Genomic DNA, 25,954 nt, shown 5'->3' on the forward strand with positions numbered 1-25,954 from the left:
AGCCTGGCACACGCCCTTGACCAGGAATCGAACCCACGACCCTTTGGTTTGCAGGCCAACACTCTATCCACTGAACCAAACCAGCTAGGGCTGTGTTTGTCTTTTTTTTTTTTTTTTTTTTTTTTTTAATGGATTTCAGAGAGGAAGGCAGAGGTAGAGAGATCATCGATGAGAGTGAACACATTGATTGGCTGCTTCCTGCACCCCCCCCCCACACACACACACACTAGGGATAGAGCCCGAAACCTGGGCATGTGCCCTGACGGAATCAAACCGTGACCGCCTGGTTCATAGGTCGAGGCTCCCCCACTGCGCACGGGGCTGGATTGTATGCTTTTCCGAAGGAGCCAGCTCGAGGGCGGCTTCTGGTGAGCCCGGCTCCGGCCTCCTGGAACCTCCGGCCGGCGGAGGCCACACCGGCTGCAGGGCCTCCGGAGAGGAGCCTGCACCCCCTCTGCTGCCCTGGCTCTGGGGACCGGAGACACCTGTCCTTTGCCTGCTCTGGGACAGCGGGAACTGGGCAGAGGGAGAGCCCTCCTGGCCGGCCACCACCCAGCAGAGGAGTCACCCCGTGTCCCGTGCCTTCAGAGCGGCCCCACTCAGGAAGCACCTGGAGGCGGCCGTCCTCTCCGAGGACCCGGAGGAAGGCAGATGGCCCCGCTCCCCCCCCCATGCACCCCCCCATGCTCTCCCCCACGCTCGAGCGCCCTCGGGGAGGGAGCCTGCCATGCACCTGGTGCCTGCCTGGCGGCTGCCGCCCAGAGCCCTCCGGCCACCTGGCTGTGGAGGCCAGTGCAGCCGGTTCCTGGGCCCAGGGACACACCAAACGCAGTCCCTGGCAGAGGGCACACTGCCGACAGGGCCTGGCACAGTGCTTGTGCCGTCTCTCTGTGAGCGCTCGACTTGCTTCCTTGGGGCGCTGACACGGGACTCCCAGGGTGCCATCTGGGACAGAGGCGGGCGCACCTCCACACTCTGCCCCCGCCTCCCGCAGGGGCCCTGGCCTGTGCGCCTGTGCTGAACTCTGCACCTGCTGCAGGGACCCTCCTTCACCAGCTCAGGTGCCTCCGGGCTGTGCTCCTGGCCTGCGGGACCTCTACAGGAAAGCACAAGTCTTCCCCTCCAGCCCCCCACGGCATAGCAGAGACCACACAGCAAGATGCACCCATCTTCCTGGGAAAGGGCTACCCGCTTATCTTCATATGTGGTCTGGGGCGAGGCTGCTAATTAAACTAGACATGAGGGGCTGCCTGCAGGCCTCTGCAGGGACTAGGGGGACTGGGGGTGCAATCATCACGCTGCCCTGCAGCCCCACCCCACCTGGCTGCCCCACCCACGGTGCCTGTCTCTGAGGAGCCTGTGCACACGTCTGGGCCCGGCTTTGGTGGCCGCCAGCAGAGGACACATCCGTGACAGCCTGGCTCCAGCGGCCAATGGGAGGTCACAGGTTCAGCGAAATGCACAGGAAGAAGCAGTTCCTCCCTGGCCCTCACGCCAAGCTCAGCGCAGAGGGCGCAGCCAGAAACACCATCTCCCAGCCCTCCCCTCCAACAGGTACATTTCATCCTTTAAAAGCTGCTGCCTGCCCTGGCTGGTGTAGCTCAGTGGAGAGAGCAACAGCTTTGGGGCTAAAGGGTCTCGGGTTCAATTCCAGCCAAGAGCACATGCCCAGGTTGCAGACTTGACCCCAATATGGGACGTGCAGGAGGCAGCTGATCAATGATTCTCTCATCATTGATGTTTCTCTCTTTCCCTTCCTCTCTGAAGTCAATAAAAATATATATTTTTAATACTATATAATAAAAGGGTAATATACAAACTGACCAAACAGCAAAATGACTGGTCACTATGTCACGCACTGACCACTAGGGGGCAGATGCTCAATGCGGGAGCTGCCCCAGGTGGTCAGTGCACTCCCACAGGGGGAGCACTGCTCAGCCAGAAGCCGGGCTGAAGGCTGGGGTGCAGGGGCCCGCCGTCCTGGCAGCGCTAAGGATGTCGGAGGGACTGCCCTCAGTCAGACCTGGACTGCGAGAGGGTGCAGGCCGGGCTGAGGGACAAAGGCCATGCACCACGCCTCAATAGATAAAAGTCTAACCCCTGTGCTGGACTCCTGAAACTAATATACTATTGAATGCCAAATAGAATTGAAACTTTTTAAGTAAATAAAAAGACTAGAAAAAAGAAAATAATGAACATGAGTTAACCATAAAGAAAATTCGCTCTGAATGTTTAGATGTTTCAGTGTTTCCACGAAGCAGCGTGAGCATCGGAAAAGGTGCCACGTGAGCGCGCTGCCCGTGGGCTGAGACTGGCCCTGTGCCCGCGCTCGCTGTGGGGGATGGGCAGGCTGGGTGGCCCGCTGCACACCCGTCAGACCAGTTACGTCCACACACACAGGCCGGGAAGGAAATGTTTATTCGATGACCCTCTGAGGGCAACCGCGTGGCTTCCAGGGTCACTGGGTGGCCCAGCGGCCGACGAGCCTTCCAGGTCCCCAACTTCCAGCTGTGCCCGGTCCAGCCGCACCGTGAGCACTGACACCCACGGCCGCCCGAGGGGCCGTCTGACCTCGTCCAGGGACACTGACACCCACGGCCGCCCGAGGGGCCGTCTGACCTCGTCCAGGGACACGCGGGAGGGAGGCAGCTTTGTCTAAGCGGGGAAGGGGCTTGAGGGCGAGTTAGGGGGAAGGGAGAGCAGAAGCCGTGCCTGCGTCTGCGCCACGTGGGGCATGGCCTCGGCAGGGTAAGGCAGCACGTGGCTCAGGCTGCGGAGGGAGCGGTGCTGAGGGGGGCGGGCAGGCGGGTTCCTCCGGGGCCTCACTCGTCTTCGCCCCCGCAGAGCAGCAGGAGGGCTTTCTTGTAGTCCCCGGACGTGTCGCCCTGAAACCCAGAGGGTCTGCGTGAGCGCCACCCTCAGGCAGCCCAGGGACAGAGAACCAGCCGGCCGTGACCCCACTGGTACCCGGGGAGGCCACGTGTCCTGCCCACACAGCCTGTCTAACTCCCGGCTCGGCCCGCCACGGTGCGGTTCTGTCAGAGAAGCTGGTCCCCTTGGGTCAGAGGACGGAGCCCCACACCCGTTCCCACCGCTGTCTGGACACACTCGAGCCCGTGTCAGACACACTGCTGAGGGCGCTGCTGCGGCTCTGCCCCAGGACAGGCAGCCAGGCGGCCCCTCTGCCTGTCGGGCACAGAGTGTGCCACCAGTGCTTCAGGCTCTGAAAGCACGAGAGCAGGAGCACGGGACTCAGGTGCCCTCGCCGCTTCGCCACACGCAGGGAGCTGCTCTGCTGAGCCGTGCCTTAACCCTAACCCTAACCCTGACCCTAACCCTAACCCTAACCCTGACCCTAACCCTAACCCTAACCCTAACCTTAAACCTAACTCTAACCCTGACCCTAACTTAAACCTTAACCCTGACCCTAACCCTAACCATAACCCTGACCCTGACGCTAACCCTAACCATGACCCTGACCCTATTCCTAACCCTAACCATAACCCTGGCCCTGACCCTAACCCTGGCCCTGACCCTAATTTAAACCTTAACCCTGACCCTAAGCGCTAACCATAACCCTGACCCTGACCCTAACCCTTACCCTGGCCCTAACCCTGACCCTGACACTAACCTGACCCTAACCTGGCTGGGAGGGGAGTGGGAGGGGGAGGGCAGAGGAAGGGGAAGAGAGGGCAGGAGAGTCAAAGGCCTTAAGCCACACTTGGGTAGCAGTGCCCTGACTTACTCCTGTGACCTAGTCAGTGCTTTCTTGAATCATGAACCAGAGACACGGTGATGACAGACAGACTAGATGAGACAGGAGGAGCCATCAAGGCCGCTGGAGCTGATCAGAGAGAGCAAACACGCTGTCACCCTGCCAAGGCGGGGGTCTGCCGAGGCATCTGTGGCGTCTGCCAGCCAAGGCTCACGCTCCTCAGGCCTCGGCCTGACCAGAGCCATCACGGCCTCCAGGGACAGCGTGCCAGCCTCCCTGCACAGCCTCCCCGTCCCCCTACTCTTTCCCCCTACACCCAGCCTCCCCCCTGCTCCCCCACTGCCTTCCCACGCCCAGCCTCCTCCCACTGCTTCCCCGACACCCTGCTTCCCAGCACAGCCTCCCCTGCCCTCCCACTGCCTTCCCTACACCCAGCCTCCTCCCTCCACACTGCCTCCTCCTCCCTCCACACTGCCTCCCCGGCCCCCACTCTCTCCCACTACACCCAGCCTCCCTGCGCCTCCCCCACTGCCTCCCACATACCCTGCCTCCCAGCACAGCCTCCCCTGCCCTCCCACTGCCTTCCCCACACCCAGCCTCCTCCCCCCCACACTGCCTTCCCCTGCCCTCCACTCTCCCCCCCAAACTCAGCCTCCCCCCGCCCCCCCACTGCCTCCCCCACACCAGCCTCCTCCCTCACAGCCTCCCCCACACCCAGCCTCCTCCCGCACAGCCTCCCCTGCACAGCCTCCCCCCACTGCTGCCCCCACACCTCATCCCCCTGCTGCCTGAAACCCAGCACAGAACCGCCCTCCCTGCCGCGTGTGCATGGGGTCTGCTGTGGGTTTCTGGTCAGAGCAGAGAAGGCCCTCACCTTGATCATGGAGTAGAGCGAGGTGGCGAAGTTCTTCCGGAACTCCTTCCTGATGTTGAGCAGGTCGACCTCGCTCCGGGACACGATGACCCGGATGAGGGTGTGGTCATCGGTGCCAGCGCCCTGCAGAGAGAGTGGACGGTGGTCTTTACAGACGTGCCCCGGGCTGGGTGGTCGCAGAGAGCCGCTAGTGAAAGCAGCCACAGCGCTAAGGAGAGACGTCCGCAGTCCGTCACCTAAGCCATTGCCCAGCACCGCAGCCGGAGAGACAAGCAGAGGAACGAGCGGGCACTTGCCTTCATCGCGTAGTAGAGGGTCTCGGCCAGGTAGGCAGGGATGCTCCGGATGCACTTCACTGGGAGGAGAGCGAGAACATGAGGTCAGGGGCTACTCCGACAGCAAGGGACGAGGCAGCCCCAGCCGGTTTGGCTCAGTGGGTAGAGCACAGGCCTGCGGACTGAAGGGTCCGGGGTTTAATCCTCAGTGTGGGCCGTGCGGGAGGCAGCCGATCAATGATTCTCTTTCATCCTTAATGTTTCTATCTCTCTCTCCCTCTCCCTTCCTCTCTGAGATCAATAAATATATATTTATTTTTAAAAGGGACTAATTTGAAGTCCCAGGCCCCCTCCCGCCCACGGTTGTTTTATTCCCGCAGACCCAGGGAGCTGAGCTCCAAGTGTTTCCCCAGACTAAGGGAGGGGGAGAAAGACTGCCTCAGGCCCCGCTCACCAGCAGGGGGCGCAGCGAGAGGGTTGGATCTGAGGCCACTGTTCCCAGCACCCTCTCTCCTGGCAGTTTTGGTAGCATTGGTTGTTAAGGCACAACCTTCACCGGCCCAGAGAAAGTCCACAAGCTTCCTGGAGGTCTTGTCCCAGTACATTCAAGCCAGTAACACGGACTACGCTTCTCCCTGGTCTTTGCAAACCCTGTCTGTGCCCGCCCACTTCTCCCTGGTCTCTGCAAATCCCGTCTGTGCCCGCCATCGTAACCGAGGTGTCTGTCTGCATGCTGCACACCACGGGGCCCACAGGAGGAACACCAGGTAAACGGGGGGCAGGAAGGACACCCTCCCTGGACGGGCACTGCCCGGTCCATCCCCTGGGCGGCCGCTCGGCCCTCAGGCTGCTTGACCCTCAGGCTGCTGAGCAGCAGAACATTTAGATGAAAATCCCTTTTGATCCAAAAATAACCCCCCATAGGGCAGGGCAGACTTCTTCCCAACGCTTAGACAGAGCCCGCCCCCAGTGACTTCACGTCACAACGTCCATGTGCAGCGACGTGCCCCTCGAACCCACGGGGAAGCCGGGCCTGGGCCGCGCCTCCTGGGCCTGCCTGGATTTGGGAGCATGTGATGCTACAAGAACCTGCACCCACTCGGTTCCCCGTCTTCCAGATCACCCTGAGTGGGCAGGTGCCATGAAATTCCCCGTCGTTTATCTGCAAACAACCACAGTCACAGCTCCCGGTTCATCCAAGACCATTTCCTCCATCGGCCGAGTCTCAGCCGCCGCGGGGGAAGACAGGGCTGGGAGCCACAGCGTCCGCAGCATCAGCGATAACGTGGCCCGGCCTCAGACGCCGCCCGCCCTCCGGCTCCTCAGGACCCAGTAAGACCGTTAGAGCAGCTTCGAGAGGATGCTCACACAGCCCCTGTGTATCCCCACAGGCGCTAACCAGGCCATCTGTGTTCCCCCCCAAAGCAGACATCACACGGGAAGGCAGGCGTGTCTGTCACCCAGATCTCACACTCTTCTTTTCACCAGGAATCAGTGTTGGTGCTCAGACAGACACGCTGTCAATGCCACATGTCACTGACACCGTACAGTGACCTACCGACAGCCAGCAGCAGCTGCTCCAGGTTTCCGGAAGTCTCCCGGTCAATGGTTTCCTCGATCTGGAATCCCGAGATGGTCATGTACTTGTCGAACACTGCAGAGCAGAAAGATGGTCTCAGGACACCAGGCCCCTCTGCCCACAGAGGACAGACACCCCTCTCACCGGCGTCGCCCTTCGGAGCACAAAGCCCCTCTTCCTTCCTGACGGGGCCTCACGTCCGAGCCGCAGAGGGCCCTGAACACCTGATGGGACTGTCCTGCTCACTGATATCCCAGCCCTGAGCAATGGGACCTGCAGGGGAGTCCGGAACATTCCGAGACACCTTCCTCTCCTTACTATTGTAAAAGTCATAGAAGCGCATTTACATCTTCCTCTCCTTCTCGCTGTGAAAACCCTTAGCCCCGAGGACTATCCAATGTAACAAACTGTGGACAACTCACTAAAACCCAGAGGAGCCATCAAGCGCCGACCCACCCGGAGAAGGCGAGGCTGCCCACAGCCTGGGTCTGTGATGAGAGGACAGCCCGAGCTGGCCGCTACCGCCTGGAGCGAGAGGCGGACGGGGCTCTCCCTGTAAAAGCTACAGCAGCGAGGAGAATGCCGCGAGGCCCCAGGTCCCCCAGAAGGAAGCCGACACGGGCCCGTCCATCCCACAGCGCACTCGCTGGTAACTGGCACGCCCGTGTCTCCCGCACTCACCCCGCCGCAGGTGCGACACGCTCCGCGTCCCAAAGATGGTGATGAACTTCTCCTCGTCCGTACCCCACTTCAGCTCTCCCGCCTGGAACAGCGTCTGGAAGAGTCTGCTCCGTCAGGCCCGGCTCTTTCCCTGCGGCGTCACACCCAGGTTCCTCCCCAAAGAGTTAACCCTAAGCCCGGTGCCTCATCTGGCACTTCTCCATCTAACGTTTCTGTTCTGAGCCCACGGCCCGAGTCTGGAGCTACTTGGGACCCCGAGGACGAACGGCCACAATTGCCCTGGCTGCCCAACCTCCTGTGTCCCTCCCTGGCCCCGATCCTGCACTGGTGGGTATCTGGGCCTGGCCTGTGCCTTCTCGCAGCCCGGGACCCCTCAAGGGGTGTCGGAGAGCCAGTTTCAGCCCAGTCCCTGCAGGCCAGGCCAAGAGACCCCACCAGTGCACAAATCTGTGCATCGACCTCTAGTATTTTTTTAAAACAACAACAGGGAAGACCCCCGGTGGTCAGCCCTGAGCTCCAGCGTAGAACCCAGTGTTCAGACCCCTCAAAGCAGCCTGCACACCTCCTCACAGAAACAGCACGTGTTCCCTGAAGAGTGTTGTAAACACAGGACAACATGCATGAAATGAAATTACCATAATACCACCTACTGCGTTTCCCACAGAGACACGCACACACTCTACGGGCGGGGCCTGCACCCAGGCGGGGCCTGCACCCTGTGGCTGGCGGCCGGCAGCCCTGCTTCCCCACCACCCCTGCACCCCAGGGCGGCTCCCCTGCAGGTGGGAGTAGTGACCCCTGCAGCCGGGAATCATGGGAAACGGCTATTTTAACTGCACGCTCCTGGTTTTCGTGAAAGAACTGTCTGGATCGGTATCTGTTCTACAGCTACTCGCAGGAAATCCCGCAATGAGATGAGGGCGCTTCACGGAGGCAGACGCTGAGAAACCTCGCCGTGTCCTGCTCTGATGGGTAAGTCCACCCCCCTCCCTCACCTCCCCACCCCCCAAAACCGCTGCATCCACACACGCGGCCGCTGATGAGGGGCCTCTCGCCTCCCTCCCCAACACCCTCCCTGCATCCGCCCAAGCACAGCTGGGGAACCCCGGGCTCAGTGCCCAGTACGAGGCTTCAGAGTCAGAAGGCCGCCCCATCCCCCTGCCCCTCCCCCTGGTCCTCTGTGGGTCCTAGGCGAGGCCCTGGCGTCTTCAGGAGCCTCAGGGCCCACCTTCGGAGCAGGATGTTTCCACAGGCTCAGCCACCTGCTCGCTCAGTGAGCACAGCGCCCTGCACCCCTCCCACCCGGGCCACCGCCCCGAGCGCGCAGGGACAGGGAGGAGGCGAGCTCGGCACCACTGCACGCGGGCCAGGCCAGGGCCACCCAGCATGCTCAGGCCCGCCAGACGCACGGCTCCCGAGTCCTGAGACAGCGGAGGCTCGGGCCAGGGACCAGGAGAGAACACGTCACAGGCTATGAAGGGTCCAAAGGTCCCTTCTCCCCAGCTGGCAGGACCGTCTCCAACAGGCTGACCCTGACCTAGTAACTTGCCCAGAGCTGACCCGAAGAGCGGGGTCCCCATTGTGCAGGCGGGAGGCCAGGCTCCCTCGGGGGACCCTCCCTGGGGGGACCCTCCCTGGGGGGACCCTCCCTGGGGGGACCCTCCCTCAGGGGAACCCTCCCTGGGGGGCACTCCCTCGGGGGACACTCCCTTGGGGGAACCCTCCCTGGGGGACACTCCTTCGGGGGACACTCCCTGGGAAACACTCCTTGGGGGACACTCCCTCAGGGGAACCCTCCCTGGGGGGCACTCCCTCGGGGGACACTCCCTCGGGGGAACCCTCCCTGGGGGACCCTCCCTGGGGGACACTCCCTCGGGGGACACTCCCTAAGCCTTTTCTGACGTAGCGCCCCTTCGGGCTCTGGGGGGGGGGCACCCCTGCAGGCAGGTAGGTGACACCAAACAGCCTCATGGGCACCGCCGAGCCTGTGAGAAATGCCGGTGCCCAGCCCCGGGCCCTGAGGGGAGCCTGTGGGGGGGCAGGAGGGTCCCCGGGCGATGAGTCTGAGACACACTGACAGGGAGCACTCTGCAGAGCGATGGCACTGAAATCGGTGACAATGGCATCCGCTTGGCAGAATTCCGTCAAGAGAGGAGGCAACCTCCAAATCCTATAATGAGTTGTCACCTACTGTATACTAAACACCACTCAGCACTAGAACCCACCCTTCTTATCCCTCTGCCCTGACCTGCCGCCTCCTTGGCAGTGGGATCAGTAACACCTGGGTTGTTCTTTGTCAAATTCTCCATTTTGTGGGTGCTCCGTGATCCCAGGAAAACTGACCTTGCTGCACCTCACACTTTATATGTAATTTATTCACTGCACTTCGGCTTTGGGATAAAAGACTTTGTGGGCCATGTCAAAGTAAAAGAAACATACACGGGCCTTGTGCTTTGAGAGACCAGACAGAGGCCATGGCGACACAACATGGAGAATGTCATGAGCGCAGGCCTCATCACTCTGTGTCACCTGCAGCCGTCACACACGGGTGCCACTCACCTGCGCGTCCAGTTCAACCTGCGCCTCGTCGATCCCGCTGTCGGGGTCTCGGTTAGCCTGCGAGAGAGGACACATGTCCCTGAGTTTCCCCAGCTTTTCCAAGAAAAGGAAATGACTCCCCCTGCTGGCCCCGGTCAAACCCAACCCGATCCTCTCAGTTTCACATTCTATGAGTGAAAGATGATGTGACACCCAGAAAACTACCAGTTAGCTACTGGGAGTTCCGGTCAGGCCTGAGGCAAACAGACACCACACAGACACACAGACACAGACACAGACACACAGACAGACTTAGACACCACACAGACACAGACACGCAGACACAGACACAGACACAGACACACACAGACACAGACACACAGACACAGACACAGACACAGACACCGTCCCAAGCAAGCACCAGAAATGACTGACAGAACTGTAAGTGGCCTCGCTTAACGGATCAGGCCAGGCTGGCATCAGATTGACTACCGCACTGTAGGGCCCCCAGATACCTGGAGGAGAACCACCAGCATCCTTTGGTAGAACCCCGAGGTGTCCCCCACCACGTCATCTTCCAGGCTCGAGCCATATTCTGCAATAGAACAACATCAGGGTTACTGACAGCTCTGTCAGCCAGGAGGGAGATCCCGCTCCTTCGCCCAGGAGGACACAGAGGAAGCGGAGCCCAATCAGCCCAGCGGGCGGGACCCATGAACCAGGAGGTCGTGGTTCGATTCCTGGTCGGGGCACACGCCCGGGTTATACGCTCCATCCGGGACCACGGGAGCCCGCAGCCCTTGTGACTAACGTGCAGCCACCACCAAAGGAAGGAGGCTCCTCCACGGCACTTAAATATTTCATCGTATCTGAAAGCAGGCAGCACTAAAAGCCTGGAACGTCGATTGGGATGGGTGTGCAGGAGGCAGCCAGTCAACGATTCCCTCTCAGCACTGGTGTTTCTACCTCTTTCCCTTCCCCTTCCTCTCTCTGAAATCAATAAATTTTTAAAATTGATCTTGACTTTAAAAAAGAAGTATCTGATTAGCATAAATGTTCTCTACTCTGTTCTGAGTGCCCTCGGCTGTGACAGCCAAGGCTCTGAGTGAGTGCTGGGTGGAGAGGTTTCCCAGAAGCCCTCGGTCCACGCCTGGACCATGACTCAGCGCTCACAAGTGCTCCGGGCACTGTGGCTGTGAGCTGGCGGACACCCCGCGGACAGGCAGCACCGAGAGCCTCCACTGCAAGCGACCAAGTGCCAACTGCCTCCTTCCTGCCGGACGGTGTACAGGACGGTCCCAAAGGTCTCCGTCCTCCAGACCAGCGATTTCCAACCTCTCCCACCACACGGCATAACCAAATCATGCCAGCAGATGTGACACTTCCTGCCAGTCTGGCACACAAAAGAGGCATGGTTCTGATTCGTTCACACTGGACGGCTACGGCTGTGTTGGCTGCTGTCATGTGTTCGTTTAACAATCTGAGGGGAGAGGTCGTGTCCTGGCTCGGCAGTCAGGATGGCACGTCTTGGATACCCATGCGGCACACCAGAGGAACACTGCTGGTCTGGTCCTGTTTTTTCTCTTGGGGAAAGGCATCCTGCCACTAACAGGGTGTCTTTCCTCGGCAGCAAGTAAAGTTCACCCTGAGGGAGAGCAGTGACAGCTCAACCGAGGCCGCTGCCCGCCACACATTTCGGCTCCTCCCCCTGGCCGAGGGCAGAGAATGGACCCAGAAGCCTGCAGTTAAATACTCCAAGGCATTTAAATACTTCGTCGTTATCTGAAAGCAGCCAACACTCAACAGCCTGGAACTTCTATTTGAAAAAGTCCAAGAGCATTGCCTGTTTATTTCAATCCGTGACCCAAACACGAAACCCACAGGGCTCTTCCTCGCTCCCTCTACCGTCTACCCCACGCCTTTCGCATGTGTCTCCCTAGGTGTCATCCCCCACCTGCACCCACCTGGACGGGTGGGACCTGCCCGGCTTACCTCCCGCCCACACCGGCCACCTGACACAGACCCTTCCTCCCGGTCCTTCAACAGCCCTTGCCCACGCGGGAGCGCTGTGCCTCTGAGCCAACGCCAGCCTGCGGACCCATCAGGCGAATCCCCCTCCAACAGCCTAACCTCAGCCGCTCAGGTTCTCCCCACAGACACACGCATTTCCGCCCCACGCCGGGTTCTGTCCCCTCCACACACTTCCCACAGCCCGGTCTCCACGGCACTGCAAGCCAGGGGCAGGCAAAACTGCCTTCCTCCTCCCTCTACCGACCCCCTACCCCCATCCCCATCCCCACCCATCTCCAAACCCTGCTCAGTGCCTGACTACACCATGAACACCCTCCCAACACCCAAAGCCTCTCCTCTGAGTGAATTCTTGCATTCAAGGCTGTTGGTATTTGGCTTCAGTTTGAAGTTGACTGTCCTGTAATTACTGCCCCTCAGTAGGCAGAGCTGCCCTGAGGGTGAACTAGGCCGGAGACACCTTCCCATCATTCCCCACTGCCCACACTGCTGCCAGCTGCTGCTGCCAGCCCGAGTCCCTGCAGACACTGTGCCCTCGAGTCGCCCGGCGGCCATGGTCGCACACAGGCTCACCCTTCCATGTCAAAAAGATTCCTGACTGTGCCATGGAGTATGGCTGTCAGGCGACCACGGCCCCTTTCTTTTACCAGAATTCAGAAGCACCTGCAGCTCCCTCTGGCCCAGCCTGACAATGCTGGCTTCCCTGCTCAGGAGTCAAACTGCCCTTTTTCCCTTTTCCCGCCCCCTCCCTCTCTGCATCCTCTCCTTAGGGAGGTTTTTAACCATTTGCTATCTTAGGCGACCCACAGATTGAGAACAGCTGCTGTAGAGCCTAAGACCATCGGAAAACACAGGTATTTACATCACGATTCATAACAGTAGCAAAATTACAGTTGTGAAGTAGCAACGAAAATAATTTTATGGTTGGGGGTCACCGCAACATGAGGAGCTGTATTAAAGGGTGGAGGCATCAGGAAGCTTGAGAACCTCTGCTAGAGAAATGAAGGAGGGACAGTGGGGACGAGAAAGGCAGGTGGAAGCCTGTACCTTCTTCGTAGGTGTTCTTTATGGCTGTGAGCTCCTCGGGGGTCCGGGAAGCAATGATTTCTGTCAGGATTTTCTCATCCGTCCCCGCTCCCTGTGTGGAGATTGATTTTTAATGAGAAGAACGTGTCCACAGACTAAAGAGAAAGTGATATTCCTACAATAGACGTTACCCAGACTGCAGAATTATATAGAGTATCTAATGTAACATTCACTACTTTGCATGAGTTCCATTAGTTACAGAAATAAGAAACTTCAAGTTAACTTTCTTTCCTAAGACAATGCTGTCCCTTGTTGTCTAATGAAAAACAACCTTCATTGAATGTAAGTGCATATAGAGATAGCAGGTTACACAACCCTGTAATTTTATCTGTTTCATTCTAAATAATTTAGAAGTAAAACATTTTAATGAAATGTGGAAAAATAAAAAAGGCTGAAACAGTGCAAATGTAACTCAGAGCAGCACTGATACGTAAACAATCTATCTCAAAACATCAGCCCCGCTCTCACTCAGCGCTCTGTGGCACACAGGACATCTGAGCAGCGTGGCTCAGTGAGCAGGGACTGAACCAGTGAAAGGACTGGGACTTGCTTTCTAGAGTTTTGAAAAACAATTGTCACCCGCTTTCCTTTTTCTGATTATAAAAGCTGTCACGATACTGATAAATTAGCAATGATATAACCTGACTCAACTTTAGAAGGAAGTACGTGCTGAAACTGGTTTGGCTCAGTGGTAGAGCATCGGTCTGCGGACTGAAGGGTCCCAGGTTCAATTCCGGTCAAGGCCATGTACATTGGTTGGGGGCACATCCCCGGTAGAGGGTGTGCAAGAGGCAGCTGGTCGATGTTTGTCTCTCATCGACGTTTCTAGCTCTCTATCTCTCTCCCTTCCTCTCTGTAAAAAATCAATAAAATATAAATTAAAAAAAAGGGAGGTACGTGTAAGCATCAGTCTCTTCCTATCTCTGTTTCTTTACCAAAAACCAAGCCCTTGGAAGACCTGGATTTCACTCGGGCAGAACCTTGGTTGCTGCTACCACTGCAGAGCTGGCCACAGACACCTGCCCCAGGGCCCCGGACAGTGTTTATCCCAAAGAGCCGGCAGGGAAATGCAGGGCGAATGCCCAGGAAGGCCCTGACCTGGTCCCCCTCTCCCCTCCACTCCCACGGAGAATCCCTGGCCACACGACCTCTTTGTTATCCAATCTGCTTCCTTTTCCTCCCAACTCAAAGCTGCCAATGAATGACATTTCCAGTGCCACCGGTCCAAATCACAAACCATGGTTTCCGTGTGGCCAGACTGACCATATTCCAGCACCGGCAAGGACACGTGCGGTGAGCTACCTGCTACAGTGTCACCCGGTCCTCCCAGGAAGGGGTGTAACAACACTTTCTGACCTGAAAATTCCCGAAGCTTCGCTGTTTAACCTCTAATGATCAACAATACTGTTTCCCCACCCCGCCAACTTCCTATTCTATAAGACAGGATGCCTAACCTCAACATTTTTAAGAAACATCTCAAAATTAGAAATAGGCTTAAAAGATCTAAAAGGCTGTAAAAAATGTTAAAAATTTAAATAGCACCCAGCTGGCAAGGCTCAGTAGTTGAACATCGACCTATGAACCAGGAGGTTGTGGTTTGATTTCCGGTGGTTCGATTCCCGGTCAGGGCACATGCCTGGGTTGCGGGCTCAATCCCAGTGTGGGGCGTGCAGGAGGCAGCCGGTCCATGATTCTCTCTCATCATTGTTGTTTTTCTCCCTCTCCCTTGCTCTCTGAAATCAATAACAATATACATACATATATTAATGTAAATAGCTATAGCGTTGAGTAAACTACACAAGGACAGAGTGACACACTTGTAATGTTCTCCTCCCACTGCTCTGCTCTCCAGGAACCCTTGCAGAGATAACTAGACAGTTTTACTAAGAAGAAGGCGGTCACCATGGGGAGGCAGTGGGGCCTGTACCTTGAGGGCGTGCTTCAGCTCGTAGGCATCGTACAGCCTTGAGGGCTTCATCAGCGCCACGATCAGCTTCTCGAACTTCCCCGTCAGCTCCGACTTCAGGTCGTCCAGGAGGTCCTGCTCGGAGAACACAGACGTTACCGGGCACCTGCTGCGGCTCTTCGCCGTGAATGACAGCAGCGCTCTGAGGGCTCCCCATTGGGAGGCAGGACGGGGCTCTCAGCCCTGCCCGCCTGGGCTTGAGGGAGAGCAAGGCCACGCCCTCCGTGTCAAGGTCGCTGTTCTCAACAGATGTTTCTCTTCCTTCAGGAATTAAAAAAGTGAAAACTTTAAAAGGACACAACAATTCTGTTTAAAAATACTGTTCTGAGAAACACATGTAGCTTTAAAAAGAACTTCTTCCAAAATATCGTAAATGTATTTTGACAAAAGGTAAGATCTGTCCTTCACAAGCATCTGTCTTTTCTCTCAGTGTCAGGAGGATGCACAGTGCCGGATGGGGCCTGCACCTGGGAAACGCGCTCAGGGTGAGGAGATTCCCACCCCATCCCGGGCCTCCTGGCAGCCGGAGACTGGGTTCAAAGTACCTGCTTCTCCTTCTTATTTTTTTATTTTTTATTTTTTGCTTTGCATTTGTTTCTAAATAAAAGGCCGAGTGAAAATTTGCAGAATGATAAGATGACATCTAAGTTGTTTAGGTAGGCACCCATTGATTTCCTAACAAATTTAACTTCCATTTGAATCATCAAAATACCACTCCCCGTCGAGAATGTGCCTATGTCCTGACCACACCCATCGTGGTCCAGGCCGGCATCTGGAAAAAGAGGGACCCCATGAGACCCTGGGGCGGCCGGGACCCCATGGGACACCTGGGGGAGGCCGGGACCCCTTGGGACACCCTAGGGGAGGCCAAGACCCTGTGGGATGCCCGGGGGAAGCCGGGACTCTGTGGACCCTGGGGAGGGCCAGGACCCCGTGGGACACCTGGGGGAGGCTGGGACCCCGTGGGAAGCCCGGGGGGAGGCTGGGACCCCGTGGGACACCCGGGGACAGCACAGGAGGACAGGGTCCCGCTCACGCAGGAAGGGCGTTGTGTGGGGACAGGCCAGTGAGCATGTTCACCAACAGCTGCTCATTAAGCAGAAGGGGGACAGGGAGGAGGAGAGCTGGAATTGTTAAACACATGATTTCTGCCAAAGAGCACAGCAGGTTTCACACTCATCTTAACACTTGCAACTCCGGGGCGGAGGGAGGCGGTCTTACCCGGCCGTACAGTGTCTTGAAGGCGGACACGATCTCCTGGCGCTGCGCATTGCTGCGGGCGGTCAGCAGGGTCAGGATGGTCTCCTCGTCGGTGCCTGTGGGTGGCGCTCAGTCAGGCCTGGCTGCACACCCACCGCCCAGGGCCCTGGGGCCTCACCTCATACAACATGTCATGTTACACAAAGCATTAGACTAGAGCACTGAGGCCGGCCAGCCAGCATGGCTCAGTGGATAGAGCATCAGCTTGCAGACTGAAGGGTCCCAGGTTCGATTCTGGTCCAGTGCATGTACTCAGGTTGCAGCTTGATTCCCAGTAGGGGGACGTGCAGGAGGCAGCTGATCAAAGTTAATCTCTCATCATTGATGTATCTCTCTCCCCCTCTCCCTTCTTCTATGAAATAAAATAACTAGAGCATCGACCACATAGCCGCTGTTACACTGCCAGCACATTCAACCCTGTCGCTGCTGCTCCGTGAAGCGGCGGGAAACGACCCTGACTTTCACACACTCGGCAAACAGTGCTATTCCCACGCACGAAGCCGTGGGCCCTCCAGGGACTGGGGGAGGCAAAGATGGACACCTGTTTCAAGTGACTGTTCAGAGGGGAAATACAGACACACAACCGTGAGCTACGGAGACTGTGGCAGGGCCCAGGGGAGGCCCCGGCGCTAAGTGGGGTCCCAAGGAGGTTCTCCGAGGACAGGAGGTGGGCGGGGAAAAGGTGCAGCCATTGGTCTGAAGGATGGAAGGCCAGGGCTTTGTTGGGAGGAGAGGAAAGGGCAGCAGGAGGGACAGCAGGTGCAGTGTGGCTCAGAGACCAGGGTAGGAGTCAGACAGGCGGGCTGGGGTACCACAGAGGCCTGGCCAGGCCAGAGCCCCCCACTACCCTTGCTCCACAGGAACCCTCCCCAAGGGCAGCCACATGTGAGAATGGTGGGTCCTAACCCGGGGCCTGGGGACGGGGAGCACCTGGTGCAGGGCCTGGGGACAGGAGCCTGAGGACAAGACACACCTGGGGACAGGGAGCACCTGGTGCAGGGCCTGGGGATGGGGAGCACCTGGGGACTGGGAGCACCTGGGGATGGGGAGCACCTGGTGCAGGGCCTGGGGATGGGGAGCACCTGAGGATGGGGAGCACCTGGGGATGGGGAGCACCTGGTATAGGGCCTGGGGACAGGGAGCACCTGGGGACAGGGAGCACCTGGTGCAGGGCCTGGGGACAGGGGCCTGAGGACAAGACACACCTGAGGACAAGGCAGGGGGCTGGGGGCAGGGAGCAGTGTATGTGGAAATCCTTGAGGACAGAGGCTACTAAGCGGCTGGAAAGGAAGCTGGGACAGAGGAGCCGGGCGTGGAGGGGGGGGGCATGAAGAAGCGGGTGGTGCTGGGTTAAGGACAGTGAAGACGGCAGAGGGTGAGCCTGGGGCAGGTCTGCTCCTCGGGCCGTCACCCTCCACAGGAAGAGCTAGCTGGTGCTGCAGATGGAGGCGCTCAGTGCAGACACTGAACCGGGGCGGGGGGGGGGGAAGGGGTACGGGACGGGATGGGACGGGACACATGATTCCCCTATCTCAGTGCACCTCTCTCCAGATCAAAACATTCCAAAGTCAATCCTCCTGGGAATCACGACGCTTTGTTTGGAAAAACAACGTCCTGTTTCTTTAGAACAAAAGGAAGGGCCTTACCCAGGCCCTTCATGGCATTCCGGAGGGCTTCCGCATCCGCCCGCTCGTCAAAGCCGGGGAAGTCGGTCACGGTGCCTCTGAGAGCCTGAAGCGGGAACGGAGTAATTCACAGTGAGTAACTGGTACACAAAGCAAGCACAGGGACAGTTCCCGTGTGTCATCTATTGGAAATGGGCGGATCAGGAGGACAATTCAGGGTCTGCGCCCAGGCCAGCTCTGGAGGCCTCTTCCCTGGGGTGTGGCCCGGGAGGACCCCCCCACTCCCACCTCCTGACTCGCCTCCTCCCAGGCCCCCTTGGCAGGAAGCCTCTGGCCCCTGATCCAGGAACCCCCGGAGCCCGCATCCTAGCTGGAAGCCCTAACCCAGGAGCTCATGCTCTCATTACAGGGCTTTGCATCCAGCCCTATTTCTTATTAGTAACTTTCAGGAACCTGGCATCACCTGGAAGTTACGGGAAATGTGTGCGCCAGAAGAAGGCAATCTTTGAAAGACAAAGGTGCACTGTGGGAGATTCTCTCCATCGGTTTCCTGCTACCCACCCTTTGATCATACACACAGCACTTAAAACATCGACACACTACCGAAACCGGTTTGGCTCAGTGACTAGAGCATCGGCCTGTGAACTGAAGGGTCCCAGGTTCGATTTCGGTCAAGGGCATGTACGTTGGTTGCGGGCACACCCCAAGGGGGAGTGTGCAGGAGGCAGCTGATGGATGTTTCTCTCTCATCAATGTTTTTAACTCTCTTTCTCCCTTCCTCTCTGTAAAAAATCAATAAAATATATATATTTTTAAAAAGCATCGACACATTTCATGCCTGTAGGTCCGTCGATCTTTAGCGGAAGAAGGCTACAAACACTGAGCCAAATGTTTATCTTATGACAAAGGGAGGCTGCAGCATTTCCTTCACCCACAGATGTCTTCAAGGTCCCTCCAAACTCCCCTCAGGTTCCATCTGAAAACGAGGGACCCTAGGGAGAGGGGAGGACCCGTCGGGTTTGCAATCACACGTGTTGGATCATGGACACAGGCACACCCGGTCACCTGCTCCCCACCCCAGCCTGCTGCACTGAGCCAGCAACAGCCCACACCAGCCAAACAGAACAGATGCCGAGAGAGAGCCACAGGACTCAGCGTCTGCGGCCGCTCCTCCGGCCCTGAGCCACGCCTCCTGAGAGAGCCCCTCAGGCGAGGCCTGGTCCTCCCAGAGCAGCAGGGACCTTCTGGGTCAGCTTAGGGGGAGCCCCGCCCTCCACATCTGGCCAGTCCTCACGCCCCTCTTTGAGGAGTAGGTCCTGGGCTGTCTCCAGCAAGAGCCCTCCTGGGCCAGGTTAGCAAGACCCCTTGCCCTGGGTGTCCCCTCTCAGTAATCTACCTCCTGAACCCCTTCCCCTACTGCATCCCCAGTGTCTGCTGTATTCAGACTGGAACCCACTCTCTCCCCCACTGCAATTGTCCTGAATAAAGTCTCCCTCACCACCATAACACGGTCAGGATGATCCTCTCTCCTGTCCCTCCTCTCATTCAAGGGAAGAAGAAAGGTGCCTCATCCTTCCTCTCAACAGGAGTCACCCCGAGACTCTCCAGGGGACCTCAGGGCTGTGCCCAGGAGGAAGGGCTGTTTGCAGCCACGTGACTGCCAGGCCGGCCTGCAGGCTGGCAGCAGCTCCTTCCTCGTCCCGGAGCTAAAGAAAGGGTGTGGCAGCTAGGGAAGGGGAGGGGCAGCCAATCCCTCGTCCCATTCGGAGGCCAGGAAGCTAAGTCAAAGCTCTCCACTCCCCCCCCACCCCCCGCCTCCCCGGGAAACGTACCCCCACCAGGCTGTCTCCACCACCTGCCTCTAACATGGCAGATGCTCGAAGAGCCACAGGTCCCCTCCCAGTTTTTGCCCTCTTGCAGTCCGGAACCCCTCGGGGGATGTCCACCTGCTGGCCTAGGCCCGATCCTTCCAGGGATGGGGCCTAAGCCGGAAGTCAGACATCCTTCTCGTAGTCTAGGGCTCTCACAGTCTGGGACCCCTCCCTCCTTACCACCACCTGCAGCGGAGGCAGGAGAGGCTCCAGCCACTGCACTTGCCAGCCATGAGCCCAGCTTCTAGCTGAGCAGTGCTCCCCTGTGGAGCGCACTGACTACCGGGGGCAGCTCCTGTGTTAAGCGTCTGACTCCAGGTTATCAGTGTGCATCATAGCGACCGGTTGATTTGCATATTAGGTTTTTATTATATAGGATATATTTTATATCAGAAAGGAAGGGAAAGGGAGAGATAGAAACATCAACAATGAGAGAGAATCACTAATCAGCTGCCTCCTGCTTGCCCACACTGGGGGCCGAGCCACAGCCAAGGCATGTGCCTTGACTGGGAATCAAACCCTGACATCCTGGTTCATAGGTCGATGCTCAACCCCTGAGCCACACTGGCTGAGCAACAACCATTTCTGAATGCCCCCACATGCCGGGCACTGTACACTCACTAGGAAAACACCGGGACTCTACAGCCAAGAGGGTATGATGCCGTGTAAGTGGAGCCTGGAGTGTGTAGGCACACACAGAGGGTTCTCCGAGGCGACATGAGCACTTGGGGAGGGACTGAGAGGGAGGATCAGGAAGAAACGGGAAAAACTTCCCCAAAATGTCCTGAAAGTGGCCTGTGAGTCGCCAGGCAGGTTCCGGAAAGTGGAGGAGTGCAGGGAGGGGCTTCAGAAGCATAAAACCGGAGGAATGCGGCTCTGGTGAAGGGTGAGTGTTTCAACAGCCAGGGGAGGGGGTAAGTGTTTCAACAGCCAGGGGAGGTCCCGTGAGGGCTCTGGAAGGTCAGCTCAGGAATTCTGTCTTCCTCCGTGCTCCAGGCCAGCCCTCAGGGACTCGGGACGCACAGCCACTCAGCACCCAGTTACCAGGGCGGCCGGGGAGACGACAAAACGGACCCTGCAAACCTGGGAAGACTGTGCAGAGCTACCAGCACGAGAAGGTGGCCGACTCCGGGCAGGAGCCGCTGAGGCGGAAAGGAATAGACAGACAGGGTCAGGCTGGACAGACGGGGTCAGGGCTGGAAGGATGGGGTCAGGCCCGGAAAGAGGGGTCAGGGCCAGTCAGACAGGGTGAGGGCCGGACAGACGGTGTCAGGAGCAGACAGAGGGGGTCAGGGCCAGCAGATGGGATCAGGGCCGGACAGACAGAGTTAGGGCCGGCAGAAGGAAGCAGGAGGCCAGCTCCTTGTTGGCAGGAGAGCGGGCGGCTGCTTTCCTTCCCCCACAGCAGGCCTGTGAGTGACAGCACGTGGGTGGGAACTGGAGCTGGGAGGAGGCGGTCACCAAGGGCAGAAACAGGAGAAGGGGGAACGGAAACCAGAGGAGAGGGGACGTCCCCTGCCCTGGGAAGGCCGCCAGCACCTGCATGGCTCACCAGGGCCCTGGCATGAAGGCCAGAGGGAAACGTGTTCCAGGAGGGGAGGCGGCAGGCGTGTCCAAACCAGAGGAAGAGAAGGAGGGGGCTGGGGAGCAGGGCCTGGGCTGGGGGCCTGGGTCCGGGCGATGGGAACAATGGGCTGGAGACATGGAGCAGTGAAGGGGGGGGGACATCTCCGGGAGCCCCCATCTTACAAACGGAGGTTTATTAAAGCATGCTTGTAAGAACATAAGGACAGACTCAGGCCCTGGCCGGGTAGCTCAGCTGGCTGGAGCGTCGACCTGAGAAGTCAAAGTGGCATGTTAGATCCCCAGACAGGGAGCATTCAAGAAGCAACCAATGAAGGCATCAGTAAGTGGAACAGGTCTCTCTCTCTCTCCCTCCCTCTCATCAACAAATAAGTAAAACATTAAAAACACTTTTCCCCATCTACAGGCTAGGGAGGAGTTACAAACAGCCGTTAACACAGGGGTGAGGTGAACGACAGAGGAGACAGCGGAGATTTGCCCAAAAAGAAGAGATCTTTTTTTGACCCTGAGATGAAGGACACTGGGCGAAAGCTGGAAGAGAAGTGTCCTCAGAACCTCAGCCACTGCCTCTAGCTAGAGAGCTTTCTAGAAATTGGGAAATACTCTCTACATTCCATACGGCCAGAGTCACCGAACACGCTAGCAAAGCCCTGTAGGAACCAGATGTGAGTCACAGACATGAGTCAGAGGCCACAGCCCTCGTGTGGACATCCTGCCCCCACCCGCCCCGCCCACGGAGCGGCTGTGGGCTGCGGGCTGAGCTGGGCAGGGTGCCTTCCCATGACTCAGACAGGGCTTCCCTCCATCCTGTGCGCCCCCTCGCCCCCTCGCCCGGCACACAATGGGCCTCGCCCGGAAGATCTCAATGCACCAGGTGTTGTCCCTCAGCCATGCTGTCCTCCTCGGTTACCTCGTCCCCTGCCACCATGCCTTACACACGTTCTCCGACAATACCTGGCCAAACCTATAATTCACTGTAAACACTCACCTTCAAAATTACCCACTCCTCCAGCTCTATCATTTTGTTGGCTTTTTTGGAAAGTTCTTTGCCTTCAAAGACCAGGCACGCCAAAATAAAATGGGTAAAATCAGACCAAAGAGCAAGGGAAGGGTTGCTCTTCTCTGCAGAGAATTTAAAGACACAGAAAGGCTGGGTCCAAAAACCACATCCAAGTAAAGCCAAAGAAAGATCTCAGGAGTCCTAATTTATCTTTTAATCAACTGCTCTGTCTGTGAAGTTTTAGAATAGTAATCAGGTTACAGGAGTGGAATTTACTTGAGGAATGGACCTATGATGTAAAAATGTTGTGACATTTCTACCACGTTAAACTTCTAAGTCGCTAAGAGAAGTCGTCACTGACGGCCACCTCTAACTTGTTAACTTGCCAACTCGCCCGCCACTGGGCAGGCCTCCCGGGCAGGCGCTGCCAGGAGGGCGTGAAGGGTCCACTGCCAGGGAACTCAGGGACTGGCGACGCAGCCAAGCCCTTTTGGATCCAGCTCTTCCAAAGGATCCAAAACAAAGACAAGAGTCAAAGGAACGGGGACCTGAGTGAGACTAGCCGGAAGCAGCACAGGCCAGGAGTATCGGATAACCCTGACCCGAGACCGGAGGGGAAATCCTTGGCCACCGAGGGATCGGACTGCAGGTGCAGGGCCTGGAAAGTGCATCAGGTGGAGCACCGCCTCTGGACAGAGCCTCGTCGCAGCATCCCCCCTCAAACTGCCCCTGCCCCCGTGCCAGCCCTTAGTAAATCACCACAGCTCAGGGAATGCAACCCAACCTTCACAGCAGGAGGTAACTCCTCTGACATTCCTGGCGTTTCTAGTGAAAAATTAAGGAGCCCGATTTTGCCGTGATGACATCCCTACTGTCCTTGAACATGTTCACTCTGTAAACAACCTTATAAATGAAACTGGGCTCGGACGGCCCCAGTATAATATTTTAAAGTTCCATCACCTAAAAGAAAATTAAAGATAAAAGCCTTAAATTGAATGAAAATGTGTTCAATAGATCATTCACCTATGAAATACAGCCAAATCTTGATTTTTTTTTTTCTCCAAACCAAGAGTGCGGAATGTATTTAAAGTACCTGGACTATCTGTGGGCAAGTTGGCTCTCGCTGACTAGTAAGATGGAAAACCCATGGGAGCAAGGGGGGAGGTTCCAGCGTTAAGTAGGAATAGAAGACACTGGTGCGGAAGATGGCTCATAAACATGAAGAACTGCCACTGTGCGTGTCTGAGTGCCTGAGCCTCAACCTATGAACCAGGAAGTCACGGTTCAATTCCTGGTCAGGGCACATGGCCTGTTGCGGGCTCAATCCCTAGTGTGGGGTGTGGTGTGCGGGAAGCAGCCAACTGATCGATCGATGATTCTTTCTCACCATTGATGTTTCTATCTCTCTCTCTCTCTCTCCCTTCCTCTCTGAATCAATTTTTTTAAAACTGATTTTTTAAAATATATTTTTATTGATTTCAGAGAGGAAGGGAGAGGGAGAGATAGAAACATCAATGATGAAAGAGAATCATTGTTTGGCTGCCTCCTGCACGCTCACCACTGGGGATTGAGCCCTCAACCTGGGCATATGCCCTGACCTGGAATTGAATCAGTGACCTCTTGGTTCCTGGGTCAACACTCAACCGCTGAGCTACACTAGACTGTACAAGAGACACTGATTTTTAATACGTTTTAAATTGCTAAAATGTGCACCTGGGAGAGAATAGGGCATCGGATTGCATGAGTCTACTGCAGGTGGCCAGAGTGAGGTCTTTGGTCCCCACACCCACAGGTCAGCACCAGGACCACCGAGGACCACCACACTGAACCTGACACCAAAGTCCCCTCCAGGTGCCCTGGGGCCAGAGGACATCAATTCCAAAATGCAAGTACAGACAACCAAAGTCCATCGCAATATTAAATATTTTATCAAAATGTTTTGGTTGAATGGCCCCCAAGGATAACTAATGACAAAGTCAGTGCGAATTTGACACTGTATCTTTAATAGCTGTAACTTTTATGATAACTAAAAAATGTGGCTTTGATTGGAAACGGGCCTGGTGTTATGTTGGCATAGAAATCACATACATCATCTTAAAATACAAATCAGTTTTCTCCCATGTTCTGCCCAGATAAGGGCCCTGACACTAGTTCCATTTTTGGAGGTATTAATGTCCGCACCAGAATAATGTGCTCACTGATGCTCTCTGGGGTCAAGTGTCTACATAATTAAGAGGCATTGATTGAAAAACTTCAAACATCGCTGGGAAAACATACAAGAAAGATTCAAGAAACAGCCAATGAGCAAGGATAAAAAGGATTATTCTTTGAAACTTGCTCACTCATCATTTATTTCACCACACCAGCATATCAAGATAGGACAAATTATTCTCAGGAAAGTTAATTCCACATAAAAGTATCCTTTCCATGAGGAAAAACCTAAACCAAAGTTTCCACTTGAGGTAACGTGAAGAATCGGTTTATTGTAAGATTTCTTACGTGCAAAAGAGGAAGAATGGAGTACTGTATGAATTGAATAGTTGCCAACCCATCTTAATCCTCCCATTTTCTATTGGAAAGGGCTAAGAAACCTTACTCAATTTTGATAAGTTAATCTGATTTAAAAAAAAGAAAAAAGAAAAAAAGAAATCTCAGTGAGAAAGGGCAGTGTTTGAGTAGTGAAAACTCTTGTTTTAAAAAATGACCTGTACTCTGACAAGCCCTTTGGAAGGATAAGGTCTGGAAAAGGAGTTTTGGGTGGAGCTGCGAGGCAGCGATGTTTCATTCAGAGAAGACGGCGCAACATGATCCATGTTAAAGACTTTCCTCCCTGCATTTCTGATTAATGTCAAGCAGACAACGAAAGCCGATATTAGGTCATCCAGATCTGAAACAGACCCAAGCGAAAGTCAACTCAGAACTCGTTCCGCGAGTTCATCACTTAGGCGGCTTTTCTGTTTCATGTTTTGCATGAAAAAAAAATAAATCAGTGCCTGCGACGAACAGTTCCTTTAGTAAAGCTGGGTTGAGCAACTGGGAAGAGCCGGGCAGGCTCAGCAGGGAGAGCCGACGCCCATCCTCCGGCATTGAAATGCAGGAAACTTGGCGGGGAAAAAACGAAGGAAGCCAGAAAAAGAAAAAAAAAAAAATGCGTTCCCCTCACATGACCGCGCTGGACTGTCCCCTCTGGCTCTAATTTTAGCGGCTCTTCGGGTTGTGGGGAGGCCCCTTCTCCACGCCCACTCGCGGCGAGGCGGAGGCCAAGCCCGGCCACGTCACCCGGCCGCGCCCGCGGGGCTGGGCAGGTCCGGGGCCCGGGAGGGACCCCGAGGACCCGCAGGGCTGGGCAGGTCCGGGGCCCGGGAGGGACCCCGAGGACAAGCGCGGCTGGGCAGGTCCGGGGCCCGGGAGGGACCCCGAGGACCGGCAGGGTCCCGGGCCGGGCAGGTTCCCCGGGGCAGAGTCTCCTAAACTTTCTGGCTCACAGACACCCCAGAGCCCCGGGCGCCCTGACCGGGGCGTTCGCTGCGCGGGGCCTTACCTGCGCCATGGCGACAGCCCGGGTCCGGAGCAGAGACGAAGACGAAGGGTCGTGGGCCTGCAAGACAGGGCAGCGCTGGTTCCCGGGCAGACCGCCTCCCGCTGGGGGTCCCCTCCGCCCGGCGTCGTGCCCGCTCCCCCGCGGAGGCCCCTGCCCGGGCCGGGCGCGCACTCACCGAAGAGGGACCGGAGCCTCCGGAGAGCGGAGAGCGGACGGCGGCGCGGAGTCAGGGATGCCAGCAGGGCTCGGACCGCTGCTCAGCTCCAGCTCCAGCTCCAGGCAACGGAAACGCCCGGCGCCCCGCCCCGCCGGCCCCGCCGGCCCCGCCTCC

General features: G+C 57.0%; 1 protein-coding gene across 1 annotated transcript; it reads right to left on the bottom strand.

Annotated features, from left to right (window-relative positions):
• Positions 1–2,400: 2,400 nt before the first annotated feature.
• On the bottom strand, positions 2,401–25,954 carry ANXA5 (annexin A5). Its single transcript, XM_084883442.1, has 14 exons — positions 25,799–25,954; positions 25,624–25,680; positions 17,649–17,733; positions 15,964–16,058; positions 14,704–14,817; positions 12,738–12,828; positions 10,178–10,257; positions 9,684–9,740; positions 7,125–7,218; positions 6,423–6,518; positions 4,886–4,944; positions 4,590–4,712; positions 2,635–2,885; positions 2,401–2,585 (listed from the first exon to the last, which is right to left on the bottom strand). The coding sequence occupies exons 2-13, from the start codon at positions 25,630–25,632 to the stop codon at positions 2,823–2,825; spliced, it is 966 nt and encodes a 321-aa protein (XP_084739568.1). The 5' UTR covers positions 25,633–25,680; positions 25,799–25,954; the 3' UTR covers positions 2,401–2,585; positions 2,635–2,822.

This window comes from Pipistrellus hanaki (assembly GCF_964339955.1).
Source record: "Pipistrellus hanaki genome assembly, chromosome: 5".
NCBI classification, from domain to species: domain Eukaryota; kingdom Metazoa; phylum Chordata; class Mammalia; order Chiroptera; family Vespertilionidae; genus Pipistrellus; species Pipistrellus hanaki.

Coding starts and splice junctions, on each gene's coding strand:
- ANXA5 (XM_084883442.1), bottom strand. Junction 10,258..12,737: donor AAAGAACACCTACGAAGAAG/GTACAGGCTTCC, acceptor GTTCTATTGCAG/AATATGGCTCGAGCCTGGAA. Junction 6,519..7,124: donor CGTGTCGCACCTGCGGCGGG/GTGAGTGCGGGA, acceptor TCTGCTCTGCAG/TGTTCGACAAGTACATGACC.